Consider the following 18,924-nt stretch of genomic DNA (forward strand, 5'->3'; position numbering starts at 1 on the left):
AACCACTGTCATAGACATGACCCTGACTACAAAAACATCACAGCTAAAGCTGTCAAATTTAGGGAAGTTTCCTCCTGAAACGGAGTGGAGTGGAAGTATGAAGTAGCATACAATGGACATACTCGAGTAAAATGACAACTTCCTCAAAATTATACTCAAGTACGGTATTTGAGGGAATTTAGTTATAATATTATAAGAAATATAAGGAATATTAACATGTTCCAAATAATTTATCTGACAAGATATGCTGTAATGGCCAAATGAATAAACCCAGCAGCACCCCACCACCCTGCCAATTAAAGATTATTTTTATAGCCACTGGCATGACATAAACCACATTGCTAAGAAGTACACCAAGTATCATGTGGATGTTGGAAGTATAATTTTACAATTTTATTAATAGATTTGAAATGTTACATTTTAATGGCTACTGGATATTATTGCAATGTCTACAGGAATGAAAGGACCTTTTAAAGGCATCTCTCCTACTTTTACTTTCTGCACATCATGCACTAAACACCTCATATAAAGCAGGCAGGAGACGGGCCCACACAGAGCCCATTGCAGAGGAGTTCAGACAGAGTTCCATTTCGTGGTGAGTGAGACTTCATTCGTCCTTCATGGTCCTATTAATCTATTAGACATGTTAGCTATTCATACTGAGTCATATAAATGTTTTAGAGACGTTAGCTATTCATCGTCATATAAATGTTATACAGATGTTGGCTATTCATAGTCATATAAATGTATTAGACAATGTTAGCTATTCATTTTGATCATGACTCCGTGCATAGTGCCACATACAGTAGCTATACACACATGATCCGAGGTTACACACACACATAAGAATGAGTGGACAGAATAATTGATTTTATATTGTACATATTTAAATGATTTTGTATTGTTTTATTTATAGTGATATGGTTTAGGCCAGATTGGAATTTGCTTTTGTTCATTCATTTCTATTTAGACATTTCAATAATGTTTTTTTTTGTACCAGATACTTTCTTACTCTTAATAAAGTAATTATTTGGAACAGTACTTTTACATCTACTATTAGACATGATTTCAAAGTAACAATATTTTTACTTGAGTACAGTGTGGCTAGTCTACCCAACTCTGAATGTAACCTTAATTCATACAATGGAATTAAAGTGTATAAGAAAAAACATCTAGCATTGCTTCAGGACGAATTCAAAAAACAAGAAACATGGCTGTAATGGAAAAAAAAAATCTTTTCTATCTATCTTGAGGAAATTAAGCATAAGCAATTAACTAAAAACAAACAAACCAAACAAACCAAACAAAAGTTTGGGAGTTGGAAAAGTATAATTTTATTTCATTGTATGTAAATAATATTGAAATGGATCACTCTTTTTAGACGTGGAACTAATGAGAAATAAAAAAATGTCTCTCTTACGAAGTGGTGTGTGGCAAGAATGAACATTTGGATTCACATAATCTAATTCAATTCATGATTATAAATAATAGTGTATTAAATCATAATACTCATACTTAAATCATTAATGTCTTCAAAATGATGTGTTTTTTTCCCACATTTAGGGGTTGCACACAAGGTTCCACTGCTACTGGTAGAGGGGAAAAGTGAGTGTTCATAATTTTCCTATTAAACGTACAATAATATATAACCATAAGAATAGTCCTACATAGTCCTACAGTTATCTGCTCAGATCTCAAGTCAGCAAAGGCATCAACACTATCTATTTGTCCGTCTACAGAAAGCCGCCACCATGAGTACGGACGCAGAGATGCAGCAGTACGGCAAGGCCGCCATTTACCTCCGTAAGCCAGAGAAGGAGAGAATGGAGTCTCAAAGTGCGCCCTTTGATGCCAAAACGGCAGCATATGTGGCCGATGTTAAGGAGCTGTACCTCAAGTGTAAAATCATAAAGAAGGACGGTGACAAAGTCACCGTGGAAACGCTCTTGGATAAGATGGTAGGTAGAGGTGTATTTAAAATCAAATAGTGACACAGTAAAAATCACAATAGATTCTGAAGTTGTGCTTTTTTTTTATTTTTAGGAAAGAACTGTGAAGGAGGCTGATGTCACCCCTATGAACCCTCCCAAGTATGACAAAATTGAGGACATGGCCATGATGACCCACCTCACTGAAGCCACCGTCCTGTATAACCTCAAAGAGCGTTATGCAGCATGGATGATCTATGTAAGGTTTTCTACATGCTGAGAACAGTAGAGCATTGCACCGGTCGATTGCAGAGAAACACAGACTACAAGTTATATTTCACATCAAGTGAAAACCATAGAATAACACATTCAAACAAACTCATGGTTCTGAAGTGAACTTGCTCATTAGTTCATGCCACTTGCAACTTTTGACTTTAATCCCAGCTCTAGTGATCCGTTGTCCCAGATATGTGGCATGCTCAGTGCTATGTTGTATGATGTTAATGTTCTCTCTGTTCTCCCCTTCAGACATACTCTGGCTTGTTTTGTGCAACTGTGAACCCCTACAAGTGGCTCCCAGTGTACGACCAGGATGTTGTAAATGCCTACAGAGGCAAGAAGCGTATTGAGGCTCCACCCCACATCTTCTCTGTCTCTGACAACGCCTATCAGTTCATGCTGATGGGTACGTACTAGTCAGGACAATGTAAAAAAAATAACTATTATGGTTTTGTGCTGCAACCATGACTAAAAGTTTGCTTTAAATTTTACAGATAAAGAGAACCAGTCTGTCCTGATCACGTAAGTTTCCCATCTACTAGGAATTAAGAAAATAATAATGTACACAAATTCACTAATTGCATTTCTCTGAATGTATGCATTTATAACCAGTGGAGAATCCGGTGCTGGAAAGACTGTGAACACCAAGCGTGTCATCCAGTACTTTGCAACAGCTAGTTCTGCAAGTGGAGAAAAAGCGGCCGACAGCGGTAAAATCAAGGTATATGTACACGTTTTTAACTTTAACAAATACATGTTTTTGAACATAAAGCATTTATGTGCAATATAACAATTCAATTTGAAAGAATTCTGACCACATTTTTAATTGGGTGATGTCTAAAACATTCTAGGGGTCACTGGAGGATCAGATTATTGCAGCCAATCCCTTGCTGGAGGCCTATGGTAATGCCAAGACTGTGAGGAATGACAACTCCTCTCGCTTTGTAAGTGTAAATAATGACATTTTATGAGAATACCTGCAATATTTCCACAATGTAGAGGGATGCAACAAATTGTGTCATATCAAACAGGGTAAATTCATCAGAATCCATTTCAACACAACGGGTAAACTGTCCAGTGCTGATATTGAGACATGTAAGTATGAAGTTCACAGATTATAATTTATATATGCGTTAATTTGAGGATTACATTTTGAGTTATGAACAACCCATATAGATTATTATGATTATGATTATTATCATCATTATTATCATTTTCATTATTATTATTATGAGTTATGTACAACCCATATAGATCTGCTGGAGAAGTCCAGAGTGACCTACCAGCTTCCTGCAGAGAGAGGTTACCACATCTTTTTCCAGATGATGACCGACCACAAACCTGAAATTATTCGTAAGTGGAATTACTGATGATGCAGTGAGAACATAAATGAATGAATACAAACACAATGTCACCCTTTTTTAATCCCTTTTCAGAAATGTGCTTGATCACCAACAACCCCTACGACTTCCCATTGATCAGCATGGGTCAGATCACTGTGGCCAGCATTAATGACAAAGAGGAGCTGGACGCTACTGATGTCAGTGAATATTATTACCCCCCCCACACACACACACACACACACACACACACACACACACACACACCCCCTGACAAGCACTTGGAATTGTAGCAGTTGAGGCATTACACTTAGTTTGACTCGGTTCCACAGATACATATTGTGAAAATAGCCGATCTACATGTTTTCAAATTGTTTGCCTCTTTCTTAGGTCATATTTGACAATTTGGCCAATGTTTGAGTATTTATATAGTATAGTTCGTTGATGACTTCTGACACAGTAATGGTCTTATTTGTTTTATTTATTCATTTTATAGGTATTACAAGGTCTTGAAAGTCCTTAAATTTACACTTTAGAAATGTGCAGATACCCTGCATACACTTATACTATGTGTTGGTTTGTTTACTGTTGAGTTGTACACATTTTTAAAGGATGTTTGTTAATCTAATGGTTAATCTCAATATTTTGAATACATCTCTGCTTATTGACATCAGGATGCTATTGACATCCTGGGCTTCGACGCTGAGCAGAAACAGTACATCTACAAGTTCACCGGTGCAGTGATGCATCATGGGGTCTTGAAGTTCAAACAGAAGCAGCGTGAGGAGCAGGCTGAGCCTGATGGCACGGAGGGTGAGCTGCATCTTTATTTATATCATTTTATTTGTATTTGTTGTTGTTATTATTATTATTATTATTATTTATCATGATGGCACGGAGGGTGAGCTGCATCTTCAACTAAGGAATTAAAATAATGCATACTTTGTCACAAGTATTGTATTTACTTATATTCTAGATGAACTAAGATAAATATATTTTCAGTAGATTTCCATTATTCATTTTTTGATATTATGCAGTTGAGACTGATGGTTATTTGGTTTACCTATGATCCTATACTATCTCTATGCATTTAACGTATCACCTCGCATTTGCCTTTCTTACTGTAAGTCGCACTCTGCAATTTGCCTAAATTGTAAATTGCAAATTGTATGAACATTTCAGAGGCTGACAAGATTTGTTACCTGTTGGGTCTGAACTCGGCAGAGATGCTTAAGGCATACTGCTACCCCAGAGTGAAAGTCGGAAACGAGTATGTCACTAAGGGACAGACTGTGCCACAGGTGAGTAACTTACATTATTTCCATGTCCTGATTTCATACACACGACAAGCATACAAAAAATATCACCCTGCAGAAACATGTGCAGTTCCATGCACCTCTGACATATTATTTTCACAGTATTGTTATACCTGTAAAAAAAAAAAACACTACACATTGTGTATCCAACCATACAACCCCTCCCGCTCACTCAGATCAGTTAACACAGGGAAGTTGTCAGAACCTTCCATAAACCCCCCGGGACACGGGACAGACTCCTCTCCCTTCTGGCTCCCGAACTGTGGAACAAACTCCCCATTGCAGTTAGAACTGCAGACTCACTCCCAATCTTCCGCCGTAATCTGAAGACTTCACCTTAGCCCTTAGCACTTGGTAGCACTTGCCCTTGATGACCTTGCAGGCTTATGCAAAGGCTAAAATGCAATTTAGATAGCATGTTATGTAGACAGATGCCAGGTTCAATTGTAGACCTGGCATCCTATAGTGTGTATAGTTTCAATGTAGAGATTATTGATGTTGTGAGATTGTGCTGTTTAGACCAGGGGTCTTCAACAGGGGGTCCGGGACCCCTAGGGGGTCCTCAGAGCTACTATAGGGGGTCCGCCAAATCTTTGTGTGATAGGATTTCGTTTTTTTACATTAACTTGAACCCTAGAATTCCTTTTCTGAGGGGAACATTAGCCAGAAATAGCCGATATACAAGCTCTCAACGCCTCGCAGCGCGAGGCGTTGAGAGCTTGTAGATCGGCTATTTTTGGCAAAGAAGCCTCTTTGCCAAAAATAGCCGATCTACGTGTAGAGGGGAAGAATAGTAGACTAAGTAAAAAAAAACTTTAATCTGAAACACAATTTTATACAATATAGAGGGGGTCCCTGCTTCATCTGTCTCTCAGCTAGGGGGTCCTTGGCCTGAAAACGTTGAAGACCACTGGTTTAGACAGATGATAAGTTCTTGGTTTACCTATGACCCTAGATTACTATTCCTATGAATTTGATGTACAGTATTACCTCGTCTTTTCCTTGCTTACTGTAAATCACTCTGTGTCAATGCGTTAAGAGCTAAATGCCTACATTCTAAATTGTGAAATTCACACCCCTACTGATAACATTCCCTTAGGTAATGAACTCAGTTGGTGCCTTGGCCAAGTCCATCTATGAGAAGCTGTTCTTGTGGATGGTCATTAGGATCAACGAGATGCTGGACACCAAGCAGCAGAGAAACTACTACATTGGTGTGCTGGACATCGCTGGTTTTGAAATCTTTGATGTAAGCATGGACTTTTTCTTTTTTTTTTTTTTAAAGTGGGAGACTAATTATTTTTGTCAGAATTACACACTTACAAGAGATTGGGCTAATGATATTTCCACTCACAGTTCAACACCCTGGAGCAGCTGTGCATCAACTTCACCAATGAGAAACTGCAACAGTTTTTCAACCACACCATGTTTGTTCTTGAACAAGAGGAATACAAGAAAGAAGGAATCCCCTGGGATCTCATTGACTTCGGCATGGACTTGGCTGTCTGCATTGAGCTCATTGAGAAGGTAGGTACATGGACTTGGCCGTCTGAATTGAGCTCATTGAGAAGGTATACAATTATGTTGTGCTTTAATGGACATGACATCATTTTTGTTTTTGGTGATGTGTCTCTTTTGTCTCCTTTACAAAGCCCTTGGGCATCTTCTCCATCCTTGAAGAGGAGTGCATGTTCCCAAAGGCTTCAGACAAAACTTTCAACGACAAGTTGCATGGCACGCATCTTGGGAAGAACAAGGCCTTTGAGAAGCCCAAACCTGCCAAAGGCAAGGGTGAGGCCCACTTCTCCCTGGTCCACTATGCTGGAACTGTGGACTACAGCATCACAGGCTGGCTCGAGAAGAACAAAGACCCCTTGAACGACTCTGTGGTGCAGCTGTACCAGAAGTCAACAGTTAAACTGCTGGCTGTGTTGTATCCCCTACCTGAGCCTGAAGGTATGTTTATTCATCTACTATAAGGTGTTCTATCCCCCACCTGAGCCTGAAGGTATGTTTATTAATATCATAACCTCCTATAATTCCCCAAACCTCTGTCACCAAAACCTGTTCTGCCCGGTTCTCCTCAGTGGCTGGAGCAAAGGGAGGCAAAAAGAAGGGTGGTTCCATGCAGACTGTGTCTAGTGCTTTCAGGGTAAGAATATTCATTAATTATTATCAACATTATATTCCTGTAAAAATGAAGCATTATTATTATCAACATTATATCCATGTAAGAAATAGGCACGTCTTTTCATGTTGGAATTAAACAATTTCTGTATCACAAGTTGTAAGCTTGTAGAGCAGCTATCTTTGAATGGCTGAAGTTTAAAATAGGGCTTAAGTGGTTAATGTATGTTTTAGAACAATCTAAATCTGTAAAGTAACTAGTGTTACTTTGTAACACTAAAGTGTTCAAATCATTTTAGAGGAGGAAAAAGTACAATATCACTTTTTTCACTCTTTTATGTCTCAATAGGATAACTTTTTACTAATAATAAGCCTACTTGGCTCTTTTATGTCTCAATAGGATAACTTTTTACTAATAATAAGCCTACTTGGCTCTTTTATGTCTCAATAGGCCAACTTGGGGTTGCTGATGACCAACTTGAGGAGCACTCATCCTCACTTTGTGCGTTGCCTCATTCCCAACGAGTCCAAGACTCCAGGTAAACAGAAAAAGAAGAAATATATAGACATTTTGTTGCTTTCAGGCAGAAACCAGCTAACTCCATTTTTTAGCTTTTCATTTTTTTTTCATAAATCAGTGCTATTAAACACCCTTTACGTCTGTGTGTTGATTAAAAAAATATTGAACCAATGAAAAGTATTAAAAAGCGCTTCTGACAAAACCAGCTAACGCCAGTGGATCCTCAAACTAACTCCAGCAAAAGGGGGTGGAGTTAGCTGGTTCCGCTGACTCCAGGCTCCACCGCCTTTTGACCTCCAACCTCATTGTGAGCTTGGAGGTCCATTCAGCTGTTTTTATCAATGATGAACTCCTAACTCCACTTTTTGTTTTGTCTTTTTATTTCCTGAAAAATTAACATTTTGGAGTTAGCTTGAGTTAGCTGGTTTCTGCCCGACAGCATATATATATATATATATATATATATATATATATATATATATATATATATATATATATATATATATATATATATATATAAACAATGATTGTGAGGTGGTCATTTAATGCAACTTTGGCCAGTGTGTAACTATTCTGTCCTAATAATAATAATAATGGAGCAACATATTTACAGGCCTGATGGAGAACTTCCTGGTCATCCATCAGCTGAGGTGTAACGGTGTGCTGGAGGGTATCAGGATTTGCAGGAAGGGCTTCCCCAGCAGAATTCCCTATGCTGACTTCAAGCAGAGGTATTCATTCCTTTTTTCCAGCAGCTTTTAGTTCCTAACCTATTAACGCAAAATGACCATGAACTTTTACAAAACAGGTACAAAGTACTGAATGCCAGCGCATGTCCCGATGGCGCGTTCATGGACAACAAGAAAGCTTCAGAGAAGCTGCTTGGGTCCATTGACGTACCTGTAGATGAGTACAAGTTTGGACACACCAAGGTAAACACACTGCAAATCTTGTTTAACGTTATCGACAGAGGACTAAAAGTTGATGCTACAGTTGTTCAGTTACATTGTAACATTGTATTGTAGGTGTTCTTCAAAGCTGGTCTGCTGGGTGTCCTTGAGGAGATGCGAGATGAAAAGCTGTTTGCTCTGGTCACAATGACTCAGGCTCTCGCACGAGGTTACGTCATGAGGAAGGAGTTTGTCAAGATGATGGCGAGACGGTACTTTGAAAACATTATTTATTCATTATTTTGTATCATTTTTGTTAATAATAATGTGTTATAGTAAAGTATAAAGAACACTTTTCAATACAATTTTTGTTATAGTGTCAAATCACTTTAATAAAAGCTTTTGGTGACGGTGGCAAGGAAAAACTCCCCCCTTAAATGGGGGAAGAAGCCTGGAAGAGAACCAGGCTCTAGGGTGTGAGGCCATCTGGCCTTTACCTTGTCGGGTAAAGGCCAGATAGCAATAATAACGACACCAATAGTAACAACTATAATGACACCATTATAACAGCTGTATAATAATAGCTTGCAGTCGTATTTTGCAGCTCGGCAGGGTTCCACAATCAGTGGTGGAAAGTAACTACTTACAATGTTTAAGTATTTTGTTACTTTACTGGAGTATTTCCAATGTTCAATACTTTTACTTCTTTTTACTCCACTGCAATTATTTGAAAACTTTAGTTACTAGTTACTTTGTAGAATTGAATTAATATTTTAAAAAAGTACATTAACCACTTCAGCCCTATACTTTGGCTATTTGAAAATAGCCGATCTACAAGCAACGCGTCACTTGCAACATGTGAGCTTGTAGATCTACCATTTTCAAAAGATTTTTTTATACATTTTAAAACTTGTGAAATGCAAAATGAGTATTTTACTTTTGGTACTTTAAGTATATTTTGATGCCAGTATCGCTATACTTTTATTTTAAGTACATTTTGAATACCAGACTTTTACTTGTAACAGAGTATTTCCACATTGCAGTATTGATACTTTTACTGAAGTAACAAATGTGAGTATACTCCTTCCATCACTGTCCACAATCATGACACACTTCAACCGTTTTTCCACAGAGAGGCCATTTACTCCATCCAGTTCAACGTGCGCTCATTCTGCAATGTGAAAAACTGGCCATGGATGGCGCTGTACTTCAAGATCAAGCCTCTTCTGCAGAGCGCTGAGACTGAGAAGGAGCTGATGAACATGAAGGAGAACTACGAAAAGATGAAGGTCGACCTGGCCGCGGCCCTGGCCACGAAAAAGACACTGGAAGAGAAGATGGTGGCTCTGGTGCAGGAGAAAAATAACCTTGCACAGGCAGCGTCATCGGTAAGTAACTGCACTTGTACAGGAAATGTTGATAATATTTCATATTGTTTATCATCCCATCTCAAATCTTTTATCTAATGTAGAATGTAGATGGCAGAGAATGTCTGGTGGTCGAACGGCTGTTGGCATCATTGTATAGCTACATGGCTACCAGCACAAAGGCCTGACCCAATTTGTCGTTCTTCTGTGGGGGAGGTTGAATCTGCATATACGCCACTGCTCCTCACCCACGCACTACTATATTATATCCTTTCGGAGGAGGTTGATAGCCTCCAGGTTCTTCCTTGTCCTCACCTCCGCCAACGCCTCCGTACGGTCCAGGCTCTAACAATGACAGAGCCTGCCTTTTTCACCAGCTTGTTCAGTCAGTTAATGTCCCCTGTGTTAATATATACCCCCCCCCCCACCCAGGAAGCAGCTGCAAAACGAATCTCATATATCTGACACAGAACAAATGCTGCAACAAGTTCCCTCACTTATCTTTTTCATTGACAACCAGGGAGATGAAGCATTGAACGATGCCGAGGAGAGATGCGAGGGTCTTATTAAAAGTAAGATCCAGTTGGAGGCAAAGGTCAAAGAGACGACCGAGAGACTGGAGGACGAGGAGGAGATCAACGCGGAGCTGACCGCCAAGAAGAGGAAGCTGGAAGACGAATGCTCTGAGCTCAAGAAGGACATCGATGACCTGGAGCTCACCTTGGCCAAAGTGGAGAAGGAGAAGCACGCCACTGAAAACAAGGTTCGTGATCATACATTCTCCGGGGTTTTTATCAAGTTAAGTAGTCGTTGCTGTTGGGCAGAAACCTCCTATCTCCATACTTTAACTTGTTGGGATTTTTCGCAAATTAACGGCCTACTTGATCATGTTGGGTTCATTTGGTGAAGAACCTGACTGAGGAGATGGCCTCTCAGGATGAAGGACTTATTAACACTGTCTATATTGGGTTCATTTAGGTGAAGAACCTGACTGAAGAGATGGCCTCTCAGGATGAAGGACTTATTAACACTGTCTATGTTGGGTTCATTTAGGTGAAGAACCTGACTGAAGAGATGGCCTCTCAGGATGAAGGACTTATTAACACTGTCTATGTTGGGTTCATTTAGGTGAAGAACCTGACTGAGGAGATGGCCTCTCAGGATGAAGGACTTATTAACACTGTCTATGTTGGGTTAATTTAGGTGAAGAACCTGACTGAAGAGATGGCCTCTCAGGATGAAGGACTTGCTAAGCTGACCAAGGAGAAGAAAGCCCTCCAAGAGGCTCATCAGCAGACCCTGGATGACCTGCAGGCAGAGGAAGACAAAGTCAACACTCTGACCAAGGCCAAGACCAAGCTGGAACAGCAAGTCGACGATGTGAGTTCATAGAAGTGAACATACACTGTATGTTTATTGTTGTTAATGAATGAATAATAAGAACAATACTATTATTATACAGTTGGAGGGTTCTCTGGAGCAAGAGAAGAAGCTCCGCATGGACCTGGAGAGAGCCAAGAGAAAGCTTGAGGGTGATCTGAAACTGACCCAGGAATCCATCATGGACCTGGAGAATGACAAGCAGCAGTCTGATGAGAAGATAAAGAAGTAACGTGGACCACAATATGAATAATTAATGAATAATTTGCCTAATAATAATAATGCCATGGAGAAAAAACTATACTTAATATGATGTACTGTATTCCACAGGAAGGACTTCGAAACGAGCCAACTTCTGAGTAAGATTGAGGATGAGCAATCTTTGGGGGCCCAGCTGCAAAAGAAGATCAAAGAACTCCAGGTATTTTTTTTTCCTTTCTGTAAAATCATTAATAATAAGTATGTGTATTAGGATTTTAACATGTTAATCTAAAATCATAAATTTGAAAGGCTCGTATTGAAGAACTGGAGGAGGAGATCGAGGCAGAGCGTGCTGCTCGTGCCAAGGTTGAGAAGCAGAGAGCTGACCTCTCCAGGGAACTTGAAGAGATCAGTGAGAGGCTGGAGGAGGCTGGTGGAGCCACCGCCTCTCAGATCGAGATGAACAAGAAGCGTGAGGCTGAGTTCCAGAAGCTGCGTCGTGACCTTGAAGAGTCCACCCTGCAGCATGAGGCCACCGCCTCTGGCCTCCGTAAGAAACAGGCCGACAGCGTGGCTGAACTGGGTGAACAGATCGACAACCTCCAGAGAGTCAAGCAGAAACTGGAAAAGGAGAAGAGTGAATACAAGATGGAGATCGACGACCTGTCCAGCAACATGGAAGCTGTGGCTAAGGCAAAGGTAATACAAAATACTTGGTTCAATGAACCAAAACCTCAAAAAATGAGGGAATACATGATTGATTGATTGATGTTCTTTATTAAAGTGTAATGCTTCTATGAAAGCCCAGCCCATATAGACTTACAGAACACTTCTCCATTTCATGTAAAAAACAATGAACTGACATGACATTTCACGAACAATGATCAAACAGGTAGGTTACTTCAGTGATTGAATATATATGTCCCAATGTTAATTAACAGGGAAATCTTGAGAAGATGTGCCGCACCCTTGAGGACCAACTTGGTGAAATCAAGGCCAAGAGTGATGAGAATGTTCGCCAGATAAATGATGTTTCAGCTCAAAGAGCAAGACTGTTGACAGAAAACGGTAAATGTTCACCGTAAAGTCTACTTTGCCTACGTGGTTTGTCATACTTAAGCAAATTCCCTAATTAGAGATAATGCTTTCATCAGCAATTATCCCGGGTATTCAACAATGATTTATTTAAATATTTGAAACAAATATTCAAATTTCTAACCAGGTGAGTTTGGTCGTCAACTTGAGGAGAAAGAAGGTCTCGTCTCTCAGCTCACCAGAGGCAAGCAGGCCTTCACTCAGCAGATTGAGGAGTTGAAGAGACATGTTGAAGAGGAGGTTAAGGTAAGCAGTTGGAACTACAGACTCACTACCAATCCTCCGCTGTAATCTGAAGACTCACCTCTTCATACTCCACCTTAGACCGTGCACTTGCCCTATAGCCTTGATGACCTTGCAGGCTTATGCAAAGGTTAAAATGTAATTTAGATAGCATGTTATGTAGACAGATGCCAGGATCATTTGTTGATCTGGCATCCTATAGTAATAGTTTGTATGGTTTCAATGTATAGATTATTATATATTTTCATATTATACTGATATACTGAGGTTCTTGGTTTACCTATGAACCTAGATTACCATTTGTATGCATTTGATGTATTAAGTCGCCCTGGATTAAGGAACAGCTTTTTTACACATTTTTACAAATAGGCCTAATTTGCGTCTTTTTGTAATTTTAACCATGCAGCTGACATTATTTTGGCATTGTTTTCTTTTGACAGGCAAAGAATGCCCTTGCTCATGGTGTGCAGTCAGCTCGCCATGACTGTGACCTTCTGAGGGAGCAGTTTGAGGAGGAGCAGGAGGCCAAGGCTGAACTGCAGCGTGGAATGTCCAAGGCCAACGCTGAGGTGTGTCAGTGGAGAAGCAAGTATGAGACTGATGCTGTCCAACGCACTGAGGAGCTGGAAGATGCTAAGTAAGTGGACAATGTTTTACACCTGTGGTTCTAAAACCTTTTTGTGCCAAGGACCCACAAATTGATATCTGTCAATGTTTTGTGCCAGGGACCCCCCAGCAGAGAAGATTATTCAATTAATTATTAATTATTCAAACGCTTTCAAGATTTTACAATAATGGTCAAAAATAGCAGGAATTCACACGCTGTGAGCTTGTATATCTGCTATTTTTTAATAGCCAACACATAAATACATAAAGTGGTTAAAATGATTGTGATGCTCTATTAACACATTTTGCTGGGGACTCCCCCCTGGAACCCCCCAAGGACCCCTAGGGGAAAACAATGTTTTACACTATCAGGCACCACTCACTATACAAAATACTGCCCACAATACAATTTGATTCCGTTCAAAACCGACCAACAGGAAGAAGCTCGCCCAGCGTCTTCAGGAAGCTGAGGAGCAAATTGAGGCTGTGAATTCCAAGTGCGCCTCTCTGGAGAAAACCAAACAGAGACTCCAGGGTGAAGTGGAAGACCTCATGATTGATGTGGAGAGGGCCAACGGTTTGGCTGCCAACCTTGACAAGAAACAGAGGAACTTTGATAAGGTGCTTTGACATTCATCATTTTAAAACGAAATAATCCTCCTTAAAGTGGGGTAAATAACACATGTCATTACAAACGGTGTGCAGTCCTTAAAGTTGAGGTAAATGACACATTCCATTACAAATGGTGTGCAGGTCCTTACAGTGGAGGTAAATGACACATTTAATTACAAACGGTGTACAGGTCCTTAGAGTGGGATAAATGACACGTCATGTCATTATAAACGGTGTTCAGGTCCTTAAAGTGGGGTAAATGACACATTTCATTACAAACGGTGTGCAGGTCTTGGCAGACTGGAAGCAGAAATATGAAGAGGGACAGGCAGAGCTGGAAGGAGCTCAGAAAGAGGCTCGTTCTCTCAGCACTGAGATGTTTAAGATGAAGAATTCCTACGAGGAGTCTCTGGACCACCTGGAGACCATGAAGCGTGAGAACAAGAACCTGCAACGTGAGTTTTTCTCTACACATTTATGTTAATAACAGTAAGAAATGCATTAAATGTTCAAGATCAATAAGTGGATTAGGCCACACCAACTTAATTCAAATGCAATTGCTGATTGAAAAGTTCCTCATTACCTATTTTCAATCAACTGCAGAGGAGATCTCCGACCTGACTGAACAGATCGGTGAGACTGGAAAGAGCATCCATGAGCTGGAGAAGTCCAAGAAACAGACGGAGACAGAGAAGTCAGAGATCCAGACAGCCCTGGAGGAAGCAGAGGTAAAAACCTTTAGGTTCTAGATGAGGAATGCAATTCTCTCTATCTTAGATTTCTTTCATGTTTATATTCAAACAGTGTAGCAGTATATGATCAATGTTACATTAAAAGGTCCTACAACCTTTTGATCCTGTGTTACATTTTAGGGTACTCTGGAGCACGAGGAGTCCAAGATTCTTCGTGTCCAGCTGGAGCTCAACCAGATCAAGGGTGAGGTGGACAGGAAGCTGGCAGAGAAGGATGAAGAGATGGAGGGGATCAAGAGGAACAGCCAGAGGGTGATTGACTCCATGCAGAACAACCTGGACACTGAGGTCAGGAGCAGGAACGATGCCCTGAGGATCAAGAAGAAGATGGAGGGAGACCTGAATGAGATGGAGGTTCAGCTGAGTCACTCCAACCGCCAGGCTGCTGAGGCCCAGAAGCAGCTGAGGAACGTCCAGGGAAATCTTAAGGTGCAAAAACATAGTAGTTAGACACATATCCAAACAGTGGAGCTGCTCTGAACAATGAGTGGTCACATTCTGATGTTTCTCTTAACATGACCACCTCAAATGTGATTTATTTTAGGATGCCCAACTGCACCTTGATGATGCTCTCAGAGCCCAAGAAGATCTGAAGGAGCAAGCTGCCATGGTGGAGCGTAGGAACGGCCTCATGGTCGCGGAAATTGAGGAGCTGAGAGTGGCTCTGGAACAGACAGAGAGAGGCCGCAAAGTGGCTGAACAAGAACTGGTGGATTCTAGTGAACGTGCTGGCCTGTTGCACTCTCAGGTAAGTCAATGGAAAACTCGCAACATCAAATATTTAACATACAAGTCATGCATACTTCCATTGCTAAACTGAATCTTTATTTTAGAACACAAGCCTTTTGGGCACCAAGAAGAAACTTGAAACTGACCTGATCCAGGTCCAAGGTGAAGTGGACGACAGTGTTTCAGAAGCAAGGAATGCTGAGGACAAGGCCAAGAAAGCCATCACTGATGTAAGTTAGGATGTCCGCCCCTTGTCCAATATACCAATTAGATATCCTTATGGCATGCTTAATATAAACATATATACAGAATAATATACCAGGACAATTAGACATCCTTATGGCATGCTTAATATTAAAATATAATACTACAATACAGCTCGCTCATGACATGCGCATGTTGAAAATCTTTGCTCTAGGCTACAACAGAGGATATATTTTATAAGGCTCACACTAAATCCCAAACTTGCATGTCAAACAGCCATGAAGATCATTGGGGGAAAAAATATCACTAATTTCATGTAAAACTTTATGTAAAAAATCACACCCAGTGTGAAGTGAGCGGTGCTATTTAAAAACAACAGTGGTCATCACAGTGATGGTTCAGAATGCTACAGTGCAGACTGAACTGGTACAAGAATCATTCCATCCTCCATTAAGATATTTAATAGCAACAACAATTAGTGGTACTAAGATATTGTGATTGTATTACCTACTACCTGGTTTGATTCCTTCTGGTCTTATGACACTATTATCTGTTTGTTATTTATAATTTTAATGAGCTATTGTCTCACAGCAAATTAAGTGAATTTAAGCACACTCATATCGCGGTTAAGTATAATCTATGTACCATGTTTGCATATTGTGATTTTCTTGTGTGTGTGGCAGCGGCATGGATACCAAGATGTATTTTCCTTGCGGGAAACTTATATTTATATTTTTATCTTAATGCAAAAATGACTTTCCAGGCTGCTATGATGGCCGAGGAGCTGAAGAAGGAACAGGACACTAGTTCTCACCTGGAGAGGATGAAGAAGAACCTGGAGGTCACAGTCAAGGACCTGCAGCACCGTCTGGATGAGGCGGAGAACCTGGCTATGAAGGGAGGCAAGAAGCAGCTCCAGAAACTGGAGTCTAGGGTAAGATGTAGTTCATTTCAACACGGGTTATAGTCAATGAAATAAGAAGAAATCATTTGATAATGTATAATTCAATTGTGAAGGTGCGTGAACTGGAGGGAGAGGTCGACTCTGCACAGAGATCTGGAGCAGATGCTATTAAAGGTGTCCGCAAGTATGAGAGGAGAGTGAAGGAGCTGACATACCAGGTACTGTATACCATGTCACTTTAATGACCATCATGCCAACAAGATGAATAGATTGCATGAACATGCAACTAATTAAATATAAATTCACTCTCACTTCAGACTGAAGAAGACAAGAAGAATCTTGGCAGGCTTCAGGATCTGGTAGACAAGCTGCAGATGAAGGTGAAGGGTTACAAGAGGCAGGCTGAGGAAGCGGTAAGACAAATATACATAGTGATGCATTTTCTGTTGTGGTTGCCATGGGCATAGTGTTGTTGTCATAGTGTAACTAAGGATTAACCCATTAAAACTGGGACAGCATCTGTGTCACAATCATTTTAACCACTTTAACCATATTTTAAACTTTGGGTATTGAAAAATAGCAGATATACAAGCTCATAGCGCGTCACTTCGTGCCGCGCTATGAGCTTGTAGATCTGCATTTGTTTTTTAATCGTGAACATTTTTTAATTCAACTCAAATCTTTGCTTCTAGGGGGGGTTCCCTGGAAAAATAATATTTTAGATGGGGGTCGGCGGCCAAATACAATTTTGGGGGTCCTTGACATGAAAAGGTTTGAGAACCACTGACATAGAAACATACGTTTTTCAGAAAACCGTCAGGATTTAGAAGACATTTTTAGACTGCACTGCGCACTGCAGACATGGGTGTTGTGGAAGCTCTGACCTGTTAGATTGTGTTTCCTATAAGCTGCATATTTTTTGGCTCGGGGTGTCGAACAAGAACACAGCCTTGATTGTGCCGTTCCAATGATAACCTGTCAGGGCTCATTCATGTGGTTCCAAGGCACTCATGAACATGCTGCATGGGCCACTGTATTATTCACAACCACACATTCCTGAAATTGTCTTGTTTGGACTATGATAGGCTTTATTCACAGCAGCCATATTGTGAAGACATTCACAGGTGTTACCAATGATACTAATGAAGGCTCTGTTCCATTCTGGTCAAACAGGGTGCTGATATTGTGCATGTTGGCCCACTGGAAACACTCTGTCAGTGGGTCTAAAGTTGTGGTCCAGGGACCCTCATGGGCTTCCAAATGGCCCCTTACGGGTGTTTAACTCTGAGAGTGTACAAATGGAACCAAATGGACCCGTAATGGGTCCATTTGGTTCCATTTGTACACTCTCAGAGTTATGGGGGTCGTGGAAACAACTGTGCTACACTAAATGGAACAGAGCCTTCATTAGTATCATTGGTAACACCTGTAAAGGAAGTGATAATATGGCTGCTGTGCATAGAGCCTATAGTAAGATGCTCTTTTCAAATATTGAAGCTGTGAACCATCTCTATCATATTGTAGGAGGAAGCAGCCAATACTCACCTGTCCAAGTGCAGAAAGGTTCAGCATGAGCTGGAGGAGGCTGAAGAGCGTGCTGACATCGCTGAAGGCCAGGTGAACAAGATGAGAGCTAAAAGTCGTGACTCCAAGGTAATGCATGTGCAATATGAACTGAAGGTTCATTATCTTCAACCAAGATTTAACTAAAGATTCATGTTGAATGTCTAAACTTATGTTCCTATTGTTACAGGGAAAAGAAGCTGAATAAGTTCTCCAATTCAAGTCACCATACTAAGTCATAAAATATGACCCATTGTATTCAAAAAGTCATAAAATATGACCCATTGTATTCAATAAAGGTGGCGACAAAATTATGTTGTTTTTCTTGTCGTCATTACTTTGTCCTGTCAATACTTTTTATTGTGAGGTTTGAATTCTGGGTCCAACTCACATGTCCACAATACCATTAGGTAAACCCATTGCAAAGATAAGTATAGTGTACCTAAACAGAGGGTGGCAATATATACAAATACATTCACTTCACAATCACTCACGCACGCACGTGTACGCGTGTGTGTGCGCGCACACACACACGCACGCACGCGCACGCACGCACGCACGCACGCACGCACGCACACACACACACACACACACACACACACACACACACACAAAATAAGAAAAAACTAATTTTGTTCCGAGTCCATTTGGTTCCACCGAACAAGACCTAAAAAGGTACTTAGACTATATCAACTTTTGTAACCAAGTCAATACAATTCATAATCACCTCTGACAAAAGGGAAATCAATTTTCTGGACATCCACATAATGCGCAACGGCAAAGGTTTAAACCCAGAGACAGTAATGCCTTGATGAGAGCTGACAGTTTCCTTTGTAGTGAAGAAACGGACTACATAACACAAGCGGAC

At 40.4% G+C, this 18,924-nt stretch overlaps 1 protein-coding gene across 1 annotated transcript; it reads left to right on the forward strand.

Annotated features, from left to right (window-relative positions):
* Nucleotides 1–509: 509 nt before the first annotated feature.
* Nucleotides 510–18,370, forward strand: LOC311058793 (myosin heavy chain, fast skeletal muscle-like). Its single transcript, XM_084076290.1, has 41 exons — nucleotides 510–595; nucleotides 1,564–1,605; nucleotides 1,740–1,958; nucleotides 2,044–2,187; nucleotides 2,457–2,613; nucleotides 2,702–2,729; nucleotides 2,820–2,928; nucleotides 3,059–3,151; nucleotides 3,239–3,302; nucleotides 3,462–3,560; nucleotides 3,644–3,747; nucleotides 4,222–4,360; nucleotides 4,730–4,848; nucleotides 5,963–6,112; nucleotides 6,220–6,390; nucleotides 6,516–6,819; nucleotides 6,951–7,015; nucleotides 7,442–7,529; nucleotides 8,124–8,241; nucleotides 8,319–8,442; nucleotides 8,536–8,672; nucleotides 9,533–9,788; nucleotides 10,288–10,530; nucleotides 10,971–11,147; nucleotides 11,230–11,375; nucleotides 11,478–11,568; nucleotides 11,658–12,047; nucleotides 12,290–12,416; nucleotides 12,571–12,689; nucleotides 13,127–13,323; nucleotides 13,730–13,913; nucleotides 14,194–14,359; nucleotides 14,508–14,632; nucleotides 14,777–15,085; nucleotides 15,201–15,404; nucleotides 15,490–15,615; nucleotides 16,353–16,523; nucleotides 16,607–16,711; nucleotides 16,811–16,906; nucleotides 18,018–18,146; nucleotides 18,247–18,370. Exons 3-41 carry the CDS (start codon nucleotides 1,752–1,754, stop codon nucleotides 18,262–18,264), a joined length of 5,799 nt encoding a protein of 1,932 aa, XP_083932416.1. The 5' UTR covers nucleotides 510–595; nucleotides 1,564–1,605; nucleotides 1,740–1,751; the 3' UTR covers nucleotides 18,265–18,370.
* The last annotated feature ends 554 nt before the right edge of the window (nucleotides 18,371–18,924 follow it).

Source organism: Gymnoscopelus microlampas (genome assembly GCF_963454915.1).
Source record: "Gymnoscopelus microlampas genome assembly, chromosome: 13".
In the NCBI taxonomy this organism is placed as follows: Eukaryota; Metazoa; Chordata; class Actinopteri; order Myctophiformes; family Myctophidae; genus Gymnoscopelus; species Gymnoscopelus microlampas.